Source organism: Ptychodera flava, chromosome 3, assembly GCF_041260155.1.
Source record: "Ptychodera flava strain L36383 chromosome 3, AS_Pfla_20210202, whole genome shotgun sequence".
In the NCBI taxonomy this organism is placed as follows: domain Eukaryota; kingdom Metazoa; phylum Hemichordata; class Enteropneusta; family Ptychoderidae; genus Ptychodera; species Ptychodera flava.
In genome coordinates, this window is record NC_091930.1 from 6986104 (window position 1) to 7012137 (window position 26034).

At 38.1% G+C, this 26034-nt stretch overlaps 1 protein-coding gene across 1 annotated transcript; it reads left to right on the forward strand.

Annotated features, from left to right (window-relative positions):
- The first annotated feature begins 272 nt into the window (after nucleotides 1-272).
- On the forward strand, nucleotides 273-25776 carry LOC139130311 (uncharacterized). Its single transcript, XM_070696067.1, has 4 exons — nucleotides 273-391; nucleotides 23769-24018; nucleotides 24576-24785; nucleotides 25559-25776. Exons 1-4 carry the CDS (start codon nucleotides 317-319, stop codon nucleotides 25774-25776), a joined length of 753 nt encoding a protein of 250 aa, XP_070552168.1. The 5' UTR covers nucleotides 273-316.
- The last annotated feature ends 258 nt before the right edge of the window (nucleotides 25777-26034 follow it).

The window sequence follows — 26034 nt, forward strand, 5'->3', positions numbered from 1 at the left end:
ATCATATCAATTTGTAAGAAAATCAGTCAGCACTTAACGCCTGATAAAAGATCGAATACACGTTTCTATGGCGATTTACAAGAAACACTTTTATCCGAACGATTACACAATGGCGAGGCTGACGCAACATCGCTACGAAAACATATTATATTTTGAACCAGTTTGATTGCCGCTATACAATTTTTTCTTTTCACTGTATCGTTTACCAGGAGTACAACATAAAGCAATCAGCAGAAGATCTGAACAATTTGAATACAAGTTTAAAGAGAAGAGTGATAAGTTTTGATTGCTGTGAACGAAACAGAAAAACTAGAAGATGAAGGAGTTCGAAACATCGCTGAAGAATGTGACCCTACTATTTTCATTCATGATGCTGTGGCCGACACGTTCGGTAAGTTCCTGGTCTCTTTCAATGCTAGATCCCCTTTTCAAATCAAGAAGGTTGGAGCAACGGTCTGTACTAAAGAATATGAGACGAGCAGTTTTATCAATCTACTTACATCATATATATATATATATATATATATATATATATATATATATATATATATATATATATATATATATATATACATATATACATATATATCATACATACATATATACACACACACATATATATATATATAATATATATATATATATTTATAGGGTATGTATGTATGTATGTATTTATGTATGTATGTATGTATGTATGTATGTATGTATGTATGTATGTATGTATGTATGTATGTATGTATGTATGTATGTATGTATGTATGTATGTATGTATGTATGTATGTATGTATATATATGTATGTATGAATGTATGTATGTATGTATGTATGTATGTATGTATGTATGTATGTATATATGTATGTATGTATGTATGTTCTTATGAGTATCCATGCGTCAGTCAGCCTTCGATGAACGAGTTGATATATCTGTCTTTCTGTATGTGTCGATGAATCGAGTTGACGATTTATGCCTTTATCCGTATACCACAGTGTACGAACACACACACACCTGCCGGAGAACAAGCATTTGTGCCTTCAGCTACTATTCCTAGCTACTTTATATCTTATTTAGTTTTTATAATCTTCATATTTTCCTTTCTGTCACATCGCCGGCGGGATATACGGTGTTGCCCTTTTTACGATCGGTGGTAAATTTACTCTATAAACAACACCATGTTATGCTTTAGTATACACTATCGTTGGAATGATTCAAGCAATGATATATATTCCTGCCGCCGCAATTGGTTCTATCAGCTTTTGCTCAGAAACAAAGTGCACTTCCCTATGACTTGGCCTCATGAAAGCGCAGTGCTCTTCCGAACTCATTCTGTGCACAATACAACGGAGGGAAGTTTGTGATGGGGTATGCAAACATTATCGACGCTAGGTAAACAACTCTTGCGGAGTGTTTGGATAGTTTACTATTTGTAAATACCCAAAGGCGAATTCAATAAACGTGTACATTGATTATTGCCCAGGGTGTCGGAGGATTGACATCTGCAATTAAAAAACTGTAGTCACTGATATTCTGATGGTTACGTAGAAACGTTGTGCTTCGAAATATGACGCGCTTTCTCTAAATTTACCTTTCGGCGTGACCAGGTTCTATGGAGAATTCTAATTTGTTATGAGGGATAAGGGAGATTGTTTTGAATGGCCGTCTTGGGGATGGCTCGGCAACATGACTGAGCGAACTCAAGAGATACAGAACGTATCGAAAGAAAACAGTACGAGGTAAATTCGATTCGGTAGCTGTAACCTCAGTGGCATTGGGCGTGTTGTTAAACTGACGTTGAGGGTATGGCCAAATTACCGCAAAAAAATCCAGTGGGACGTCCATTTGCATATGCAATATGTCACAAGATGCATAGCGGTCGTAGATCTTATACATGGAGGAAAAACTTGGATGTAATATCAATCGTCTGTTTCAATGCTGTAGTTATTGCAAGTACCATAATGTACACGGAAACATCACTTGGCATCATGAAAAATAGCCTCCGATATAATACTTGGCATTCTATACCGATAATGCGCTCGTGCTTACTCCTTTCTCTCTCTCTATCTCTGTCTGTCTGTCTGTCTGTCTGTCTGTCTGTCTGTCTTTCTGTCTGTCTGTCTGTCTGTCTCTGCCAAACAAGTTCTTTCTTTTACGTGGAAGAGGTTTTGCTGTCGTGTGATTATTATGCGTCGATTGGCAAAATCTTTATGATTTCTAAACCGTGACTGCCTGTGCGTGATGCCCGATCAATCATCCTTCATCTTTTGCTTTTAAACATTTGTTGCTCAAAAACCCCGTCGGCAGTTTCAAACTTCAAGCAATCTAATTTTACTACGCGGACGGAACACGACACAATCTTCAACAAAAGAAGTTCTTTTTACTCTGGTGCAATAAAGACAGCTTGAATAATTACAATGGGTTTAATTTGTGCCAATTGTACCAGGGTGGGTGTATCAAGGCCACTTGAACGCAATTAGATCGGGTGATTCCATAATGAGCGATGATATCTTCATCAAAGAGCGATTGCTAATTCATATTTCGGCAACATAACAATAAAAAATTTACGATATACACATGATTAAAGATGTTTAGAAATTCCCGAGGCGCAATAATGCGATCAAAACCTTGTTATTAGTATTTGATTGATGTATCTTTTTCGTGTGTCTCTGTGTTTTAAGATTTGTGAGAATCGTAAAATAATTTAACGACGATAAAAGTCGCGAGAGTTTATGAAAACATTCGAACTACTACAATATTGATGGTTTAGATGAAAATGTCCTCTTATTTGCTATGTTTTTATGTCTATTCTTATTACGCCGCAGGGTTAGTATCTTTTCTCGTTCAAAAGTTGTCATGGTAATGCGTGATCTGGGTGGCTTTGATGTCTCTATATATAGCTTGTATACTATGTGAATTTTTGGACGAAACCGATAGGTAGTGAAAGAATCGGAGAGTCAGGGGAAGAGTTGAAGAGATATAGTATGAGACATAGCAAACGAGAGAGACAGACAGACAGACAGACAGACAGGCAGATAGAAACAGAGAGGCTGATAGACATTCATATGAGGGCAAAGTCAGAATAGCTGTAAGGGTCGATAATTGTAAACGTTGATGATTTTTTTCGCTATTTTTGATCTCTATGTCAATTGCAAGTTCTCTGCCAAGCATGTTAATATATTTACTATTAGGTTTGCCAACACAAACTTTATTATTGTTGAATGCGCCTTCACGTTTGATTTCTAGTCCAGGCTAGAATTAACTTGTCGACCATAACAATGCCATTCTCACGTCGTGTTAAATATAAAGGCAGAGTCGATGTTTTGATATTACGTATCTCAACGTGGTTTTGGTAGCAGATCAAAAAGAACGATGTTATAGAGGTAACCTATACCACTTAGACTTTTTCATCTCAGCAACAATTTGAATCGCTGCCATCAATATCGGGCATTCTAATCTCGATCTCTGAAATGACTAGGTTTCGAACAGTCTTTGATTTCAGAGATAATTGTATACCCTCATTTCTGTCAAATCGGTCGATACATCTTGCCGACATGATACTTGATGTTCACTGCCTTACTGAGCTGCATCCACCGTACGGTCCAATCTGTTGCTCGGTTTCACCTGTTGTTCAACAGAGAGCTTGTTCTGTAACCGGATTCTCCACCACATATTACAATTCGCTGTCAGCCATCGGAGCATTGTTAGTTAAGTCCGGGGTTTTAGACAATACCCAAAAGGTGATACATGTCTTCACACGTTACATATGTATGAATCAAAGATAAAAATACTTTACGCAATCATCAATATACAGACAACTATTGGGATATAATTATACAATATACAATGTACACAAGCCAATTAATCTTTATGGACTCGGAGAAAGAAACTCGACCAAGGGATTGGGGAACGTAACGACAGAGGGAAGATGATTTAGCGAATGGAGAACTTTCAACATATGGTCAAAACTAGTTTGATAGGGTATTTTACGATTGGCAGGGGTGTGATGAAACTCGGTTACAATGTCGATTACGCTGCTGTTTCTTGTCCAAGGAAATAAAGTTGCCTTTTATAAATCGTCAGACATATACAATCTGTAGCGGGAAGATGTTGCTTAAACTGCAACGTAGGCACGCACAATTTGACCGACTTTGTTAATTACAGTAACCGGAATTTCTGAAAGCCTAACTCATGACTCCAGAATTCCCTGCCCCCGAGACATTACTCGTTAGGAAAATTATTAGCTGAGTACTCGTTTAAGCGTGCGGCCCAATATCCGTCGAAGGTAAATACGAGCGCCCACGCCACGCTACAATTCGTGCTACTACAAGAGTGCAAATGCCAGAGCAACATCTCGTTTGAAGAGTTCTCGACGCGAGTAAGTGGGAGCGCGTCGCTGGATCGAGACTCTTTTTGTGTCATATTAAGCGATATTCTGGGTGGCTCGGCCATTTCAGCGTGTCTGATTTAAAAGGTGACGCAAACGATAATCGGGATAAACGGAGATTGACTCAGCAATAGAGACACGCTTGGAGTCCTTTAATCGCTCGAAACACAAGTAAAGACCAAGGTTGTCAAGTTAGCTTGGTCAGTGACGTGTTTTATTATTGTAAACGAGACGCGCAATCTCGGATAAACTAAAAGTTGATATCATGGTGACATTTGATTTATTGCAGATAAGACATGTGTGAACTTTTAAGTGGAGGCTGTCAGAAATGCCTTTGGTTTAAATGTTGATGGTTGTTCCAAGTTTCGACATGGCATTTGCATTAGTTGAGATGGACACACTGCTACGCCTGCAGTAATGAACACAGGAGAAAGCACAGTAGTACCGGGACGATGACAAAGACAGAGATATACCAGTGCAGTCAGAGGGACACATACAGACAGGGGAAAACAGATAGGCGCACAGACAGACAGAAAGACTCAAACAAAAAGTATAATACGCTCAGAATCGTACATAATGATCGACGCACCAATAATCTGAGAGACATATGCATATACATGGACGAATAGAAGAAGTGTACAGTACAGATAGACAGAGATAGACAATCATAGACTCATGTCCAGATAGAAGAAGGCTAGGCATGCAGCGAAAGACGGACAGACAGACAGACAGACACAAAATCTTTACATCTATATTCAAACATTCATTCTTAAATCATTGTTTCACTGTTTTTGACTGACTTCAATAATAGGGCAGGGAAGCAAATCACACAGTGTAATCATTAATATTCAATGTTGTCTTGAACATGAGTAAAATCCAGCATGACAAAACTCAATACATTATCACTTCATGTTTTTGCACCTACTTCTGATAGAGTTGGTGTTTCGTGCCTAGACTTTTCCAATGCTTGTAATCCTGATAGCATTTACGTAATTCTTAGTTAAGTCGATTAAATCTTCAGAATTTTAAGAAGGTAATTCGCCAATTTATCGAGCTTAATGTCAAAGGTCCTTCGAACTCAAGAAATCCTAAAAGGGATTTCGACAGCGTTTGCTTTCTCTGGACATTCGTCATAATGTCATTTCCAATTTATAAGTGTGATGCAGCCGTAGCAAAATTACTTCCTTGAAAATATTTGAACGTGCGGAAGTGAATAAACAACTAAAACACTAAAAGGTAGAGTGTGCCACCGGAACAGTTTAAAGACGCTTAAATTTTTATGATACTTTACTGATATTTAAAGCCCATGGAAGAACGAACTATTTACTGTCCTGTTTTTTATGAATATGGGAAATTTATTCTTTTCCCCGAAAAGCTACAAATGGTGAAGCAGCCATTTTGAATTATTAACATCGACCACACTTCGGTAATATCATTGCCTAATTCAAAAGTTTTAAGGTGATTTAAGATTGTTATTCTTGAACACTGAAGAGAAATAAATTAAAGTCTCGTTGCGGAAACGTGCAGAAAACATTTAGAACTTGACGTTTCGAGGCAAACATTACCTTCTACGTCAGAGGTGAGGATAAGTCTTGTTACTGCTTAAGGTTATGCTAATAATAAAGCTTTGATGTGTAGAATTCCTCCATATGCCATACCAGATATTGGCCCGTGTTTGCTAGTAACGTATATAATGCCAAGAAGTAATTCATTCTCGTTTGGTTATAGATTTTAATATCCTGTCCAGATAGACATTAATGACGACACTACCACCTTTAAAGAGTTTTTCTTTGACCTTCACGTGTGACAAAAATTAAATTACTTACAAGAAGCCTGATCGTTTAATGCCACTAAGGTGTGCACGGAATAGCTATAATGGCTTTTGAACTTGTCTGATTTTCTTTGTAGATGTCGTACAGCGTACGAGAAAGTGAAAATAAGCTTAATGTCTAGCGATGTAGGACCGAAAATACTGCAGCGCAACCTGTGATATTCTATCCGCGTTGAAGAGAATAAAATTCGTCCGATCTGCAGACAGTTTTTATTAGATTGACAATTCAAGCGACCTCATAGTGTGAGGCTCAGCCATTATTTAAAGATGTACGCATTTAAGGTAGAAAGCGTTTCGGGGAAGGACATTCGGACTGTCAAACTTTTACAATTATTTTCTGATATACTACACGTGGGGGTTCATTTTAAAGCTCTTGGTGTAAGAAGATTTTTCACCGACTTAGTTTTTCGAAAGTCAAAATTTTATTTTCTCTCGATAGAGTTAACACAGGGATGGCGGCCATTTTGAATTTTGAATATCGGTAACTCCTGGGTTATTTGTTTCTCTAGCAACAAAATTTGCACGGTGACCCCCCGATTTTTATTCTTGATTTAATAAGAGAATGGCTGAAAGTTTCATTAAAGGAAAGTTCAAGCACAAGTTTAAGTCTTTCACTTTCGAGGTGCATATTACCTTAAAGGGACATTAGCTCTAATTTTATCACTATGTTTCAATGTATCAACTACAGAATTGTACTATAATCCGATCATCATGACCAGTACCGGTTGTCCTGCTTGCCAACGCAGCCTGTTTACGTGAAATGACCATTGTTATTGTTGATATATGTATTCTAGTCCGGACCTGAATACAAAATTTGAACAGTAACAATGCAGATTATACTCATATAGGGTATATTTATGAGCTAAATATTAGGATATTCTCCATGGTTCAGGGATTCAAACTAGAAACTGCAGATGATACACAGAACAAACAAAATTTAAAAAATGACCACAGTTACAGCTAATGGATTTTTAAGCTGATTATGTGTGTGATAGTCTGCTATCGAGCGCCAAATGCTATACCCATGGATATCTTTATAGTGAGTTCAACTCTTGTAGATGCATATTCAGACAATAACATTAAAACACTTTGCAAATACACATATCATTATTTCGCGCGCATCCCGTGCCGGTTTACACTCTGCATGTGGTACTCGTACTATAAAGTAATATCTTGCTTTCAATTCAGCTCTGAACACACAGTAAGAAATTTATAGGTCTCGTGGTGTCGATGATGAATCGCCTGTTTTTTCCTTCTCCCCTGAGCTTTGCATGATATAACGATTTGATGTCACGAAAAAAGAAAATCAGAGACCGGTACCAACTCCGGTGTAAACTTACGAGACAGTGTCCGGATATCAGGATTTACGATTACTGACATCTCGTTCATTCCGTCGATCTATACCACAACGGGCTAGCGGAATGTACAGGCTCGCCCAAGTCCTTTTACGTGTAAGTTGTAAAATGTGAGCAGTAAAAAAAAGCGACGGGAGTCACGTTGATTGATTGCCATGCGATTCATTGTATCTGTCAAAACACATGCAGTATATCAAAATAGCAAATTTGATTTCACTCACAAGACTCACGTAAGGCTTGAAATATGAAGTTCAAGTAAACAAATGGCGTGTGGCTGAAGACTTCTACTCGCACTTATTCTTTCTTCTCCCGTCACTGTCTGTCTCTGCCTCTTTAGCCGTCTGTCCCTGGTGCAATATCCCTCTATTTGTATTTGTCCGTTTGTCTGTCTGTTTGTCTGTCTTCCTGTACCTTTTTGTCAGTTCGTGTGTTTGTCTGTTTGACTGTCAGTCTGTCTCTGTCTCATGTCTCTGACTGTGTCTGTCTGTCTGAATGTCTATCTATTCGTCAGTCTGTCTGTCAGTCTATGTCTGTCCGTCAGTCCGTCAGTCCGTCAGTCAGTCAGTCAGTCTGTCTGTCTGTAAAAGTTGTAGAGTTGAGGATTAGCCGATGGAAATGTTACTTTACCAACAATCAGAGTTCGTCCCCTCAAAACACGTGCTTAAATTTGTAAAACGCACGGCAATTTTGGTCGTTATTTCAAGCACGTATCACACTGCATGTCTTCATCTGCGCATTGCACAACGAGACGCCGTAAACTTTGGCGTTGTCGCCCGCAAGGGTTTTCCAAACTGACGCGCTGTGACGCCTACGAGGATTAAGCCCTCGCGTCTTCCATTCAGCGCACGCTTACATGAAATTTTCTAAGCTTTCACCGGAATGTGCTGTAATTGAAAATGTAATGGCGAAGATATGGAGTATATAATCGTGTATGAAGTTCTATAAAATTGGTCTGGCACGTGGTTATAAACCTGCTCAGATTTTTGTAAGAACGTCAAAATTTACAATGTACAAGGCTTTGGTCTAAAATAAATTTCCTTTTGAAGATCCAGTGACTTACAAATATCGTATAATTCCTATCATGCAGATTGGGATCATACTTTTGTATCAGCAAATACATAGGAGAGTATTTAACAAATAAAAGATAGCAAAATATGAATAAATTCATTAATAAATATATATATACATATATATACACATATATATATATATATATATATATATATATATATATATATATATATATATATACAAATAGTAAATAAATAAAAAATAAATAAATAAATAAATAAACTAATAAATGATTTCCACCAGGAAGAGCAAACAATGCATCTGTTTTGCGATATGTTTCGAAGATAAGCATATCTTAGGTCCATCGACTAAAATATACGATAATATTTCTGATGCACTGTAAAGTATGAAAGCCTGTAATTGACGATGCAACAAGTAAACGGAAAATAATAATCTCTTGCTCAGCGGAGGGAAACTTTCTCATAAGCACGAGATAACAATCTTTTATTTGCTTTACAAAATGTACCTTACGAGCTTTTCTAGATATATAATCTGGTACGTACATGGAAAGTCCTTCTATAAGGCCTTAACCCATCTGACACGAGCACCCGACGTCGAACATCACAGTCCTATATCTCCATCTCCGTAAAAGGTGATGTAATTAACTGGATGAGTTGTCGAAATTTTGAGCGAGACCACCCCTACCGCGGTCGAATTTTAATCAAAATGTGCACTCTTCAGAGTTTGCTGATGCACGCTATAGACACGAGATTACATTGGACGCAATATTACAAATTTCTCAGAGAGTTGAGGGGACAACTCAATGTACAATGTAAAATTTATTAAATGTTTCTATGAGGTGTAATTATAACATATACCTGGGGACCAGTTGCAAAATATCCATATACGTTCTAATGATCCTGCTTTGTGCCACCAGCGAAACAAAAAAAAAGATGTCCTTATTATCTCTTAAATTACAGGTAATTTGGAAGACAAGTGCTAATGCTTCGGTGTAATTTTTCACGGGAAATGGAGGAAATTCCCTGGATTGAAAGCCACATTTTTATGGCCAGAGTCAATCAAAGCATATATTTATGAGGCATACAATACACCTGAAGTTCTGCAGACATATTTTCAATTTTAAATTCGCGAGATATAATGTCAATAGTTAGATTTGTTATGTTCAATAACAGCAGTCCCTTGACCATGAAGTCATTATTTGTTGCTGTGTTGAACAGATGTGCTTTGTCAAATAACACACGGGCAAGCTTTTTCGAATGGGGTGTAAAAATCACACGAAGTAGTCACTTTCAAAGTGACGCCCCCAAAATGTATCTACTGACAGATCGTACATTATTTGCAAATAGATAATAAGACGATTTGCAGCTTCCGTGCTTAAGTAATCCACTAAGCTAGGGCTTAGCATAAGATTTATATAATCCTATATTGGCTAGTCAAACTGGTACTTTGAATTGTTCAGATTCTCAGAAAATGATTGAAACACTTGCACAACATAATGCGATCTCTCTCTCTCTCTCTCTCTCTCTCTCTCTCTCTCTCTCTCTCTCTCTCTCTCTCTCTCTCTTCGACGGATGTGACGTGTTGGCGACGTGGTGACATTGATTTCTTGACAAAACAAATATGTCTTTACAATCCTGAGGGCAAATAAGTACACAATATCTCAAAGGAAGTTCCAGATTAAAAACTGATCGCCAAGTTTGCGAAAATAGAAATTAACAGCGGATAAATTTCGCATAGCTTTGATGTTCTCCTTTTCATATATCGGCCCGTTATTCAATTACGATCCCTTTCCGTCGCATGCACCAATTGCCAGATACGAAGTTCATGATCACGTTTTGTTCCCCAGTTTGAAGTCAATCTAGTCTTTATATTTCCAACTTCAATCTAAATTTTGCGAATTAAAATATTGATTTGAGTCCCAATGTCGTCTGACTGGGACTGACACGAAAATTATACGCACTTGTTTAAATGAGTTGAAGACAGAAGCATACAAAATACAAGGTTTGTAATAATATGACGTACGAAGTAAAGCTATTGAGACTTTTTTCCAATTTCCGTCTTTCACTGTTTTACTTGCTCAGTAAATGTATCGAGCCCAGGAAGGCTGAAATTACCGTGGGAATGAATTTCATTTTTATGGAAATAAGTTGAAAACCTTGGAGCGTTGATAGTCTTTTTTCTGGTCTCGTAGTGCAACTTCTACTGCAGAGTGCTTATAATCGACCCACTTTCCATATGAACTGGTCAAAACAGAGAATTCTGTCTGCCATATCCACTATGAAGTCGTCGTGTTGTCCGTGGTCGCTAGAACGAACTATTTTTATAAATAATCATTCACATCAGATCTGTGCATAATTACAGGATCGGTGCATTTCAGGAACTCTACGTGGCTATTTTTTAAAAAAAACAAGTCCATTTTGGTTCACTCCCACCGCTTTCCATCTCTTGGAAGTAGGGCTGCCTGTCGCGATGTGCTTATTCACCCGGATTATTAACCTTCAAAAACCGGCCAAACTATCATCGAAATTTCTCAGCATGCATTTCATAAACACGCCAGGTTAAATCGCATTTCTTGCTGAAAGCACTTTTTAAAGGTTCATAACGCAACGAAACAAGTATTCAATCAATCCGAAATGAAAAAGCTTACACGATACTTTTGAATTCACTGAACGTAAAGATAGATTGGATCACAGCGAATGGACAACGTTCCGTCAAAGTTTTCCTGACGTAGGGAGTATCAGTAGAAATCTCAGATAAATTTAGATTCAATGATACACGCTGAAACCTGTGTGAAACTCATACGACTCTCTCAGAGTAACTATATGTAAGTTTACACGGGCTTGATATTTCCCTAGTATATCATTAATTCATAAATACCAAAGTTTACAGATGTCGTTGTAGGTAACTGAAGCGCTTCTCATATATATATATATATATATATATATATATATATATATATATATATATATATTACTGTCTGGCATAATTAATGGTATAATATTATCTATTACTGTTTTACATGCTGTAATAACTAAATTGGATTTTTGTGATGAATTATGATGGACAGAAGATGACACATGGTTGACGAGACACAATACGACGCCAATGCAGCGCTGCGTGTTCATTCTTAACACCTCGTGTATCACGGCACGGTGCATTAGCGGGGTGTACGTTGACAGGTTTACCGTGGTTTCCAGCGATGATTTGTGTCTTTGCGGTCTCATGAGCGTCTTTATTGAATTAAGGCTCTTAGTCATGTAATGGTTGAACGTAATGGCTAAACCCTGATTTACTACCTAATTTTCGTCTTTGGTGTCTTTTCCCCGTTTTTTTGGCAATCCCTTGTTTCCGCTTTACACAATGGTTTGAACATACTTTGAACATATAGCCAATGGCATCGTTGGCGTTGGGGCGATGTATGCGAGGACTGCGAAGATAAACCAGCAAATGAAGTCCTCTGGGTAATCGAACACCATTGTTCCGAACCTCACACCTCGAACTTAGCAAGATAAGTGTGAAAATAGGATTAATTAGACCTTCTTACAGCAAGAAACTCGCCCGAATTATGCTCTGCAACGCAGACATGTAGTCCCCGCGCACCTGAGTAAGGTCAGTAAGGTCTCGATATCATCTTGTAATCGTCTCTTGAACTCCTTTGAGATCTGTTCACAATGGATGCCGACCAGACAAACCACGTCATCGCCGATCAACTGTGATCTACCCCTGCTCCCTATACAGACATTAAAAAAATAATATTGTGGAAACAGATAGGTGACAGGATTAAGTCTTGCTGTGACGGGCGCGCCTGTCGTTTCTTCGGCAGCAAGTGCGGTCTGTGTATGTCCTGATTAATCTCCGCAGTTATATGGCATAGGGTACGCTGCATTAGCCTTAATGAATAAATATGAAAATCGTCGGCTGGCAGTATTAGCTGTATGCCATATCAACTGACTTTAAATGTGTCTTATTAAACGACGGCTTTGTGTGTGGTAGGGTGTGGGCTCACTCTTTTCACAGTCACCTTGCATTTGTTTTGACGATATTACGGGAGAACGCGCCTCGGGAGCAGAGAGTCGGACTCTCAAATTTCTACAATTCTTTTCTGATCTACCACTTGTGGGGGTTCATTTTAAATCTCTTGGAGAAATAAGAACTTTTACTGCCTTAGTTTTTCGAAAATCCCAAATTTTATTTTTTCCGCATAGAGTTAACACAGGAATGGCGGCCATTTTGAATTTCAAATATCGCCAAATGTTGAGCAATTTGTTTCGCTAGTGCCAAACTTTGCACGGTGACCCCTGATTTTTATTGTAGATTTGGTAAGAGAATGATTGAAAGTTTCATTTGAGAAAGTTTAAGCAAAAGTTTCAGTCTTTCAATTTCGAGGCGCGTACTACCTTAAAACTAATCATTTTCTTCAAAATTAATTCTGTTTTTGTTTATGCTTTGTTAAAACTCTTTAGTCAACCGGTAAATGCTTAGCTAGCTTAATAAAGTCAATTATCTGAAATTCAGTGATATTTGAAAATTAAATTGGTACTGATTCTCTCGGGAAAAGTAAATTAATATCGATTCTAAAAAAACCGAGACGATTAAAACAGTTACTGCTTTTTTAATGTTTAAAATGAGTCTACACAGCCTCAGTGGACGAGAAAAGAATTGCAAGATATTTAACGGTCGCATAATTATTAGTCCCCGAGATGAATTCTGTCAGAAACTTAGTGTTATTTCAAAAACAATTTTAACTTGGGTAACTGTGTATGCGATCTGGATGTATGACGCAGGACTTCTGTTATTAATATCTATGACGATATATTCGCTTTTTATTAATCTAAAGAAAAAATAGAATATGTCATTATCTTTTTTCGAAAACCGGTAGATTTAACTATCGTTATCCGATGATTGCGCCACAGCGTTGAAGAGATCATGCGAAATGCATTTCTCGTCGATGACAAAACAAATCGGTTTTGCTTCAATAACAAAGATTTCATTAATTTTGTTTCCTTTCGCATGGTGTGGTCCATATGGTGATGGACAAAACACGTCGGCTTCCAAATAGCTTACGTTTCTCAAATCTATAAAATCGACGATTTGTTCTGTACGTACGGCGATTTGCTTCCCAAATATTGGTATAAGTTACATGAAATGACTTTGAAAAACAAACATGCGATGGAAATAAATGGTGCGACAGTAAAGCGCGATTAATGTTCACGATACGAACTATTCTATAGTAAAATAATTTCTAAAGGTCATGTAAAGTTTGTGACTGTTTACATTTGGTTTTTAAAATCGCAGGGATTCCTTTACGAATCACATAAGGTACACGTGAACAAAAAGATCAGAAATCGATTAAATTTGGCGGAGCGAATTAACGACACTTTGATGCGCAATTTCAACGTGACAATTTACCAGTTCTTTAAAAAGGTGAACACACTCGCGAGATCTAACGAAGAAGTAAGCCTAGCAACTGCGGCGGTATTTTATTTAAAAGACGCCGGCAACAGGGACAGTTGCGGAGCCTAATTACCGGCCAATACGTGTGACTTGTGACTGTACTTTGCCAAATCCGGTTTAAATTGGATAAACGCAGAGTTGTATGTAAATAATAATCGGATGAGTTGTTCCACTTTCTCTTTGCTCGACACAAAACATAACACAATCATATTCTCCTCGTAAGGAAGTGAAAATCACAAGTCAGGTGAACCTAAATATTTCAACACACGTTCCAGTCTAATTGAAAACATCGACTCACACGGTTTCCAATGAACCTTCAAGGAAGATCAACACTTTCATCTGCTCTATCTAATATTGGCACTCGCCAAGGAACGCTTAATCGGTCGCTATTTTTAGAGGTATACAGCTATACATTGCCGGCAAGGATTAAACTTGTGGCGTTGTGAGGATAATAACACAAGATAAATCTGTATTCATTGTGTCAACTATGACTTGAATAAAGTTTTGTCATGACTGCGCTGTAATGCTACGCCAATCTGCTTTAAAAGTGTTCTTACGATATTAAACTACATATCTCGTCGCTCAAACTTTACAAATGAGCCTTTCACAAAGGCATAAAATTCAGTTTCCAAGTAGCTAAAAGTGACTGATCATCCTTAGAATTTGTATCGTAGATGATTGGTGTTCGTCGCGTTTTCTGTGTTAGTATGACCCCCGCATTTATCAACACACGGTTTTAGTGCCTATGGTTTTTTCATCGATCCGCTAATTTTGGGTTTTACCTATAGCTGCCTTGTCACGTGTGAATTAGTGAACCTAATAAAAAAAACTGAAAATTTTTCTTTGAAAGGAATGCTACTACGGAAAGGAATTTTAAACGTATCTCGAGGAAAACGAAAAATGGTCAATATATACGAAACAGAAAAAGGTTTCAATCAATTCAGTTAATTAAAAAACCAGACATTGCTTGGCGCGGCGCAGTAATATTGGGTTTGAGCTTCAATGACAAGAATCGATCAAAGAACAGACTGTCTGGCCCCTTGGGGTAGATTTAATGACGGATTTTTCATCAAAGCCATCTAATGAATCAAATCATGTGACTCGGAGTAAGGTCATGACCCCCCTTGCCAACTAAAATTTTTGCGAGAATACGTTACGACTCGTTTAGTCATATACAATCAATGGAACATTTCGCCGAGATTATGGGGCAGTACACTGTATTTCCTTGCAGATAAACAAGTAAATAAACAAACAAGTAAAATACAATTTAAAAATGAGTAATTTTTATAGAGGGGTAACACTATCATGCAATAAAGGTTGTTAACCTATGCGTTCTTAGTAATACATCCATTAGTGATATCATTACTATGACAATTCTTGAAACCCAGCATGTCTAAACCATTGTCAATCACATTACACGTGTAACGATTCATTGCAACGTTGCATAAAACTGTACAGCGTTAAACGTTGCGTACGTTCTGGTGTCCAAGGGAAAAGGCAAACGAAGAAATGGTTTCCACGTGTTCAAAGCCTTTGGTGAAATGAACGTTATCCTTTAATTCCCTGGCCTACTTTGGAGACAAGGCCTCGGCCATGGGCATGTGAAACTATATATAACGTTGATACGCTCTCGCTGAAATTATGTTATTTCCAGATCCGCTATTTTTTATTAATTTGACCCAATCCGTTGACGATGCACGTTATTTGTGATGTCTTGCGGTAACATCACCTCAAGACCAGGACTTGCTTGTCGCTCGTTGTTTTGTTCTGTTCTGTTTTGTGTTTGCAAGTGAATTCAATGGGCCAATCTTTTGGTAAGTCCTTCGTATTTCAGTTAAAAAAAACTATTTTCTGCACTTAACGTACAAAAAGACGCCAGACAATGGAACGCAAGATATTAGAAGCGTTTGGAAATGAGTCTGTGGATCACTAATGGAAAATGCAGCACCGCATGACGTATAATATGAAAGTATCGGAACCACACTATCAGGTGTTATTGCTGTAATTTCCGTGGAAACGAATAGTATACATTTGTTTTCTGTTTGTATGTGAAAGATCGCCATGGGTGTTTTTTTTTGGAAATTGAGTAATATGTAACTCAGCGGTTCGTCTGAGCTTTCAAATTCTGAAACTCAGACATATCTGGAGAATTGAGATAGATAATAAAACACCCGCCCTACTCTCCAAATGTATATTTGCTATAAGAGGTTTCAAAATATCAAAGTGTACAAAAATACTTTTCACTGACAAAGGTTTACCGAAAGCGTATGAAAATCGGGACATAAAAAATACGCACTACAAGTTGTTCAGCGCGAGCTGCCAAGTTTAATTATGGCGCTCACCTTTGACCTCACTGTGGACGTTGTAATTCTTATAGCTCACGGCTGCGTCATATTTGCATATTTGGCGCCAATGTATGAGCTGTAATCAAAAGTCAAATTTAGTTCCATGTAGTGACATGTTTTTCTGACAAAACCTAATGGAATCTGTGCTAGCTCAGATGTCGTAGTAAGCGTTAATTTTGGGAGATAGTGGACGACAAGACAGCTTTTTTTTCAAGAGGATTTCCTATCAATGCTGTGGGTGAATGAATAAATGACTTTTTTACCAAGAACTAATCTGAGCCCGGTCGTTCGGTCCCTCGTGCCTCACACGAAGATGTCCATGGATGCATTCATCATATGCTGTTTAATGAAAGTTGCTCATCGTCCCCTTTCAACATTTCTCGCAACAGCATTTGCATGTCCCTGAACGAACATTCGTACGCAGTCCTTATCTGGCGCCAACTCTGTTTTATGTCACTCCCGATTGTTGGCCGACTCGTGTACGCGTCCGGTCACGGATAGCGCATTCACTTCAGGGACATGCTCACAAAGCACAATAAGATTTAAGCAGACGTCGAGACGTGTAACTTTCACTTTTTAGTGTCAGGCAGACACGAGTTCGTGTGAAATCAATCGATAAGTCTTTACATTTACTATGATGCATTTATTAGTGTTGTTTGTTTTAAGCACGTTGTGATGGATGCGGTTTGCCGTTCTGAGGCACGCACCATTAAAATTGATAACGCAAGCAGTTGCGAGATATTTGGCGGCTGGTGGGCGGGCAGCCAGACCTTTCGCGCCATGCGTCAATACGCCTTTCGTCATAGAAGTCGAAAATCGAGGGCATGGATAGAGGCTGAAAGTTACTGACATGAAGAGGTCTCATTACAATTTAAAAAAAAACTAAACTTTTCAGGGAAAATTCATTATATATTGAATACCGGGATTCTTGCTACATAGCTACCCTTTCATTTTGTTTTTATTTTTTTTTAAATACATATAAAGGTATACACCCCCTTGGTCTAACTTATCTTTCGAAAATGATTAGTTTGTATGTTCTAACTCGTAACCTAAGTAGGTCTGCAGATGAAGTCAAACCCTGTTATAACAGGTTGCATATACATAAATATTTCGTCTATGTCTTCAGTATCGTCGCCGCTTTCTATGGATCAATCCTCAAATTAAAGTCTTTACATGCATGTACTCCGTCTGTTTAATGTGCTTTTTAACTGCTCGTACATCGTACGCTTCGTTAATAGCCCCGCTGCACGATGTGTTCGGACATAAATCCTGGTATTTTGTGACTAACCTTATTATTCGTCTTTACCTGTTCTGTCTATAGCCTGGGATACTATAGACACATTTTGTTGCTTTATATAAACTATGCGATAAATGATCTAAATTTGAAAACATGCGAAAAGAGTTGCCTTTTTCTTTTTATTGGGGAAAATGTCTGCCCTGACCTTCCCTTGTGACAAATTTGTTGTTACATCTTTCTGTCTCCTTAAATCGTCTCCTAATATAAAACCTTTCCTTGGTCTGCTACCAGATCAGTGTTGTACATAGGTTCCAATTACGTCAGAGCTCCATCTTGAATGTGCAAATTTAAAACAAATATATTTGTCAATTTTGTTGCCAAACTTTTGAAATCCCGCTTAAAATGAATGTAACGCCGATGCTGCGATTGAAAATTCAGACAATAATGACACGTTAAAGAAAAAAAAAACAATGCATATGCCACAATATGTTTATGAATTTCTGGCGGCAATCGGGGATGTCCTGCACGCAATGTTCTATTTTATCTAAAAGATTGACTCCGATTCAGCACTCGAACTCAATAATTAAGAGCTCAACTGCATACAGACAGGCGACTCACACGCAAAGATGTTTGTTTAAGGACAATTTTTATTAAAACGTGTATTTGGCGGCTTAAGTCGTGCGTACATTGAACAATATTATTTTATGGCAGGCCGTTTTTATACTTCATGCATTTGTTCGTTAGATTTTTTTTCTCGTGATAAAATATATTCGCTTCCTCCATACATGTCGCTGTACACGATTTTTTCCACGATGATGCTCTTGAATATCTTTGAAGGGCTGCTTTTGTCAGTAAAAATACTAAACATTTTATATTGTATACTCGGGATAACATATACAAATGAAGTCACAAGCTTCTTAAAGTCTAAACTATATTAAGGATGTCGATCATGTTTTGAGTCTTATGTGCACAAGCGTAGCGATTATATATATATATATATATTGTATATATATATTATATATATATATATATATATAATGCCTGATAAATATATATATTTATTTAATTAGATAGCTAGATAGATAGATACATAGATAGATAGATAGATAGATAGATATAATACTTTTTGTAGGCAAGATATAGCACGAAGTAATCGCAGTATTGCATGTGTGCATGTGTGATTTTTTAAGCGCAAAAATAGCCGTGATGTGGTGATAAATCATTAAATTACACAAGGTATATTTTTCATTTATGTGAGAGTGATTTGGTAGCATTTGAATTCGTTATGGCCTTTGTCTTTCGTAGCCATTAATCTTACATATTAGATCGGTGTGATTAAACTCGGAAAAACTAATATTGCTCTGCACGCGCGTCAAGGTTGCGACTAGCGATTAAACTTCGAGTCAACTGCCTGTGGCGAGAGTCTATTTTTAAAAGTTTGCCCACATATTTTTTTACAAATAGCCGTAAAAGAATGTAACAGGACATTAGCCTTACTGAATGCCTCGGTGTGTATCTTGCATCACGTGATTTGGTCACAGGGATGACGTAAAAATGCAGATTATCTGCTTGTTTACCGGATGTACTACTGCTCAACTTTCTTCAAGGCATTTCCTATGATATGTTATGAATCCAGTTGAGAAGTGGCGAGCGATTGAACCTTAACTTGTTCACCTCGCAAATTGCCGTGCAAACAAGCCCCTTCTCAGCCATGACGTCAGAATTAGCAAGGCGCTATACGAAGCAATGAGGCGAGCACGTCGGACGTAAAAGAAAATGACGACTGGCGCGAATTCTTTCGTGATTTGATCAAAGAAGAGGAATCTCAAATTCCTGTCATGCTGGTCTGACCAATTTCTGCTCTCGCCGTTGGACAACAAATGCACGATGCGCTCATGCATTAAGCCAAAATGTCGTGTTAATCGCGGTGAAAATGGGCTCTTACAAACAGAGCATTTCGAAGACTGTTCTGACTTTACAAAAAAAAAGATGGATGTCGAGGTACTATTATCACGCTGGAATCTGCCATGTGAAAAATGACACGACAGACTGGCGCCAACATTTATTCCGCCAAAAGATATCATATTATATTTTGTTCGTCTCATTACGTTTGGCGTTTACACCTGGCCATCAAATTTCAGATAGTACCGTTATTAAATGGGGGCACGAACATGGCACTACCATACGGTAACCGTATTTATTTATGATAACACCGTTCTCATGTTTTAATCCCGCGAATTGAATCAGAGAAAAATTGTAAATCTGGTTATTTTTGACTGACAAAGCTCTGATATAAGCAATAAAATTATTTTCTTTCGTTTATATAAATAAAATAATACTGCATAACTCTCTCTCTCTCTCTCTCTCTCTCTCTCTCTCTCTCTCTCTCTCTCTCTCTCTCTCTGCATTTTCCAATCCATCCATCCATGCACGTAACCACCGGCCGATACAATCATTGACTATCCATGCAAACAAACAGCTAACATTCACAAATTGTTTCCAAGGAAACATCGAGCTCACGCCGTAAGAATGCGCAAAAGTCACTAGCTATGCACAGCAACGATACATAATTCACTGCAATACCCTTAGAATGATGATTTGCCAATCGCTTACTCAACTTATCCCTAGATATATGACAGTGATCTGTTAGTGATAGAAAATGATAGCTGTCTTCTTCAACACTGCTAGAGACGACGGCAAAACCTACTTTGATGTATGTATGTATGTATGTATGTATGTATGTATGTATGTATGTATGTATGTATGTATGTATGTATGTATGTATGTATGTACGTATGCATGTATGTACGTACGTACGTGCATGCATGCATGCATGTATGTATGTATGTATGTATGTATGTATGTATGTATGTGTATGTATGTATGTATGTATGTATGTATGTATGTATGTATGTATGAACAGACAGACAGCAGATAGACAGACGGACGGATAGATGGATGTAAGGTACATGTTCATGCAAAACAAGTACAAAACCATATAATGAAACTATTTCAAACAAAATGGTACAGACATGTACCTATATATTTATACAATATATCACGGCATATCGTCACGCATTAAATTTTATCTCAAGATAGAACTGAGTATGGTAAAAGGTCATGTGTACTTTGTTAAGTGCATGACTTTAATTTGAATACTTATTTGTACACAACATATATAAACGTATACGATGCGCCTATGCTGGTCGTCATGGAAACGTAATTTGTCTCGATCGTCGATGTTTTTATTTGCAGAGAAATCACTGGAAATGACAATTCCCTCACATGCCGCGGGGCTTATTACTTCTAGTTTCTTTCCTCCCTCTTGACGTATCCCAAGTGCAATCAAAGTGTCAGTTTTAAACCGCTCGTGAATAAATAACACAGCGCAGGCCCATCGTGGACCAATTTGGACCCAACATGTATGCAAAATTGAACGCCTAATGGACGTATGGGATATTGGTGTTGTGGTTTATTAAAATCAGCGATGCGTGGGCGTAGCCAAACTCCCCGTGAATGTCAGTCGATTACTTGCTGTGTTTAATCTACGGCAGTTTAGTATGGGTCGTTAGGCCGTCAACTCGCCGGAGGATACGGTTATCGCGTACGCTGTGGTTAGCATTATTTTTTTTCTCATCGTACTGAACGCGCATACCAAATATCTGCTGACATTTTCTTTCTTTTACTAACAGTATTGTTCGGGAGAGGTCTAGAGTAGCATTGTGTTGTGGCAATGTGTGTATGAATTGCGTGGGCTAAATACGACACAGTACAGTTCATCCATTAAGGAAAGCAACGAAACAAATTGTTCCTTCAAAATGCGACTTGGCCAACTGAAATAGCATGCCTGGTAGTTGGACAGAGATTATATCCTTGCCTGTTCAAGTATTTCTGACAGGTGCATTTTACTTGTGACGAGCTCTAATTTTGTTATTGGAGAAGTGGAGAAACACACGTCCTGCCATGTGTAATGTATTTCTTCACTGAAAACTTTTCGCTCACCTTGCTTAAGGTACATCGCGCCCCGGGGCCGGGACATATTGTTGGACTCTCAAACTTCTGTAATTCATTTCTGATCTACAACTTGTGGAAGTTCATTTTAAAGCTCTTGGAGAAAGAAAAACTTCCACCGTCTTAGTTTTGCGATAATCCAAAATTTATTTTACCCATAGTAAAGTTAATACAAGGATGGCGGCCATTTTGAGTTTCAAATATCGCAAAATGTTTGGCGATTTGTTTCGCTAGTTCCAAACTTTCACGGTGACCCCTGATTTCTACTGTAGATTTCGTAAGAGAGTGGTAGACAGTTTCATCGAGGAAAGTTTGAGAAAAAAGTTTAAGTCTTTCACTTTCGAGGCGCATACTACATTAAATCAAGAGAAAAATATGGCCGAATAAAAAGAAAGTGCGTTTCCGGCAACCCGGCCGACCATTCAATTTTTTTTCGCATTTTAGAACAAATTCGAGTACATTACCTAATATTATAATATTTTACAGGTCTCAGTCAACAAACTGAAATACTTTTTTTAAAATATCCTACCTACCCAATTTCCGAAAGCATTTTACCGAAAAAAAAACATATATTTTGGTCTATATAATATTATCACGCGTTTTCCCCTTGAGACGGACAAATACACACGGAAATTTGAATTCATGCACTTCGCTGGTGACGTTTGTGTAGGTTAGAAGTCAACGGTAAAGGTGTTTCTTGGTTTTCACGAGACAGAGAACGTGAACGCTCAATTTGATTTTCCAGTTACCAAAACGATTTCATAAATGATGGATATGACAAAGTAGCAAAAAATAGTAAATGTTTGTACAAAATACCTCGCCGCAGTGCAGGAAAGTTAACGCGTCAAAAATGCAGTTCACTGAAGCGAACAGTGCAATATTTTACTTTGCAAAAGCGTCCTCTTTCGGGCTTCTTGACCATGTGTGCTAGTGCATCGGTTTTCGCAAATCGGGGTACGGGCACCATGATTGTCATTCTGCGGAAGAGAACAATTTGTTTCTGCGTCGACCTCGATTCACTATAACGTGTGTGAAGTACACTCAGTGTACATAAATCCAGATTATTGATGATCTTTTCCATAGTTGTACCATGCACAGTTGACCTTTCCTAGCTTGATGTATGGACCTGGTTGGCACATTCTTGCAATATTGACCAACAGAGTAAATAATTAGTGTTGGAGTGTGTAAAAGCTATCGTCTAATGATTTCTCCGACACACCATTTCCGTTCCCGCCCTCCCTCAGCGTCACCATGAACACGAGCGATATAATTATTTTAAAACAACACACACGGTCAGGTCATAAATTGTGTGAGTAGGCCCCCAAACCATCATTTTTCTAGTTTTTTTCTTATGGCAACGGTGACAAGAGAGACGTTCAAGGAACAATCGTATTTTCCCTTCCATGATTTTATAATAAACGCCTGGTCACCACCAGCAAATATCGCGAGAGAGGAGTGCAAATTAATTATTTTCATCCAATCAACCTAATCGCTCATGACGAAACATCAAGCGCGTTTTTCTAAATAATGCATGGGAACATTAATATTTACTTGCAAAAAATGTCTCCGAACACGATTGGAACCAATTTGGGATAATAGGATGGTGAAGTAATGTCGGTTTAATCTGCAAATGTCATCTCATCTGCTTTTCTTTTTAAGTTATACACTCGCTTTTACGAGTAATTTGTAATATTGCAACATTCAGCTATAGGGCACCTAACATTTTTGAGAAATTTGAAAAATATGAAGATCCAATTATCCCAAATTAGTTCCAATCGTGTTTTCGTTTACCTTAAAGACCTTCACTTATCTCTACTATCTGTGTGATGGATGGATGGATGGATGGATGAATGGATGGATGGATGGATGTGGTTTTAAAGGTGGATCCCCGGAAGGTTAGATGGCTAGAATCAAAAAAGTATTTCTTGCAGCCTGTGCAGATGATTATAATATTACAAAAGCTGCCATCTTTATATTGTTATTGCTCTCTAGTAATTAGTCAAAGTTCCATAATTTACTATATCTGAAAGCAAAAATGGACATCCATATGTACATGGTTACTTCGTATAAACTATATTCGCGGTATTCATATGATTTCACGTTTCTTTTACCTTTCTGTGGATAGATGGCGGCCAGTATTCTCGACAAGTTTGTCCCAAGGGATAAATCAATGCTGGACCCCTCCATGGTGGATGTAGAACTCGATTATGTTAGCAAAGAGGAGTGCGCCTATGCCTGCCTTCAGCGCGATTCGCCGCCTTGCGCGTCGTTCAGTTACGTTGACGACAGGCTGTGCCGACTTTACGAAGTGCTGGCGGAAGACGACGAAGTCTCACTGCAGGTCAACGAGCAGTCGACAAACTACGACCGAAAAGGTATCAGAGTTTTGCTCCTTAAGTATTTGAACTTATTCATTTTATCATAATTTTTTTCAAACGGATCGCATAGGACGGTTTAACTTAATGTTGTAGTGAAAAAATGTCCTTACGTACCTGATAATGCTTTTCATTGAAAGGATGCGATCATTATTGGACCAGTATTGATGTCATAGTCGCAGCTGTCTAAACATCGGCGATAGATTCAATAATGTACAAGTCACGGACAGCATGCAGATGTGGGTCACCAACTGTAATTACGTTTTAGCTCAAAATGAAAGCATTCCGTTCTCTATAGGCATGCAAACTCGAAAGTCTTCGAGGTTCTGCATACAATCATCATGTACGGTCTGGGGAAGTTTTTTTTTGCAACGAGGGTAAAAAAAATCAATTCGAAAAAAATCAATTCGAAAATGTTTCAATATGCATTCAAACATCTTAAAAAGAATTAAGCATTTGAAAAGATGATGAAAACAAAAGACTCGATAAAGACGATCTTCTTCATTGATCAATAATCTAGAATGACACCCAATTCACATCTTTCCAAAATCTTACAGTTGACTGCACTGGTGGTATTCGAAGAGGAGCAAAGTGCTACTTCGTCTTGTCAGGTGGCATGCCTAAATTAGATGCCGAGGTGGCTTGTCTCCAAGACTACGACGCAGAGCTTGTTAACCTCCACGAAGTAGAGAGTTTGACTGGCTGGCCACCCAGCTCGATGGTGGTAAGTCTAGCACGCAGTTCTGGGGCTTATCATCGTTTCAATCGTATTCAAGGCCATTTACTTGGTGTGACTTTGAAAATCGAGCGTCAATGTCAACACCCCTGAGACAAGTTCACACATTAAGTGGCCACCACAACATGCGATCGATGTTACCTGGGATGTTATCGTGGCATCTACGTCACTGAATAAAGTTCAAGGGCTTCCGTTGTAAGCATAACTATAGCACTAGATTTACTCTTCTTGAAAAGGGTCGAAGGGTTTATTTAGAGTCGAAGGCCTTTAATGAGATCGACTCGATCACTTCTAGTATATGTTTTAGAAACCACAAAATTCAACCATGATAAAATATTTATTATATTGAGAGAGAGAGAGGTGGGTGTGTGTGTGTGTGTGTCTGTGTTTGTATCCTTGTCTGTGTACAGAATATGTATGCTTTATAATGATGAATGCCAGTAGCCAGTAGCTGCAGGTGTATTTGCCGGACTTTTGGATCCAATATTAAACGCCAAAGGATATTATCCACCTATATCCGTCAAAATTTATCTATTATGCCTGGACAGTAAAAAATCGATAGCATATGCAATACTCTCGATATAATTTAATAATCATCAAGTTCCCATGATGATTTCTCTCATCGCAGGACAGAAACAAAGGCTATTAAGAAGGTTCTTATAAAAATCTTAGAAGTTTGAGCACATCAACTTGTCATGCATGAAAATATTGAAAGCTTTGCAAAACAAGTCTCATTTCATGCAATCGTCTGTAAATTATTATATCGGCTGTAATGCGCTAAACGTATTTTGATTATTCTTGTAGATAAGAAGTACTGGGTTGCACTTAAAGACACGTCAGGTCGAGGCAAATATTTCTGGGCAGACATGGAACCGTTAAGTTATACCGACAGATGGACTCCCGGTGACCCGGATGCACAAACCGGAAACTGTGTCACTCTAGCCTCGTCCACGAGCAAGCTGACCAGTGAGGACTGCAGTGCAAGCTATGGCGCTGTTTGCGAGCGAATAGAACGTAAGTAGACGATACGAAGCAGCATTGGTTTTATACCCTTTCTTTCAAAGGTTTTTCTATCTAAATGATACGCACCTAAAAAGAAGTTTTAAAGCTTTGCTCAAACTTTTCAGAAAGAAAGGTCACATTTTTTGCAGATATTAATGTTTTGTATTACATTCAGGGTACTTAAAGCAATACCCGAGGTGCAATCTAACTTTAGAGGTTCCATCGAACGCACAAAATACTTCCTTTTGGAGATCTCAATCATCTTGCAGGATAATCCA

What these genes read in the sequence shown, in the direction of transcription:
- LOC139130311 (XM_070696067.1), top strand. Translation starts at nt 317, where the DNA reads ATGAAGGAGTTCGAAACATCGCTGAAGAATGTGACCCTACTATTTTCA. An exon ending in GACAAACTACGACCGAAAAG is followed by an intron (nt 24,019 to 24,575) that starts GTATCAGAGTTT and finishes AAAATCTTACAG; the next exon opens with TTGACTGCACTGGTGGTATT. An exon ending in GGCTTATCATCGTTTCAATC is followed by an intron (nt 24,786 to 25,558) that starts GTATTCAAGGCC and finishes TTATTCTTGTAG; the next exon opens with ATAAGAAGTACTGGGTTGCA.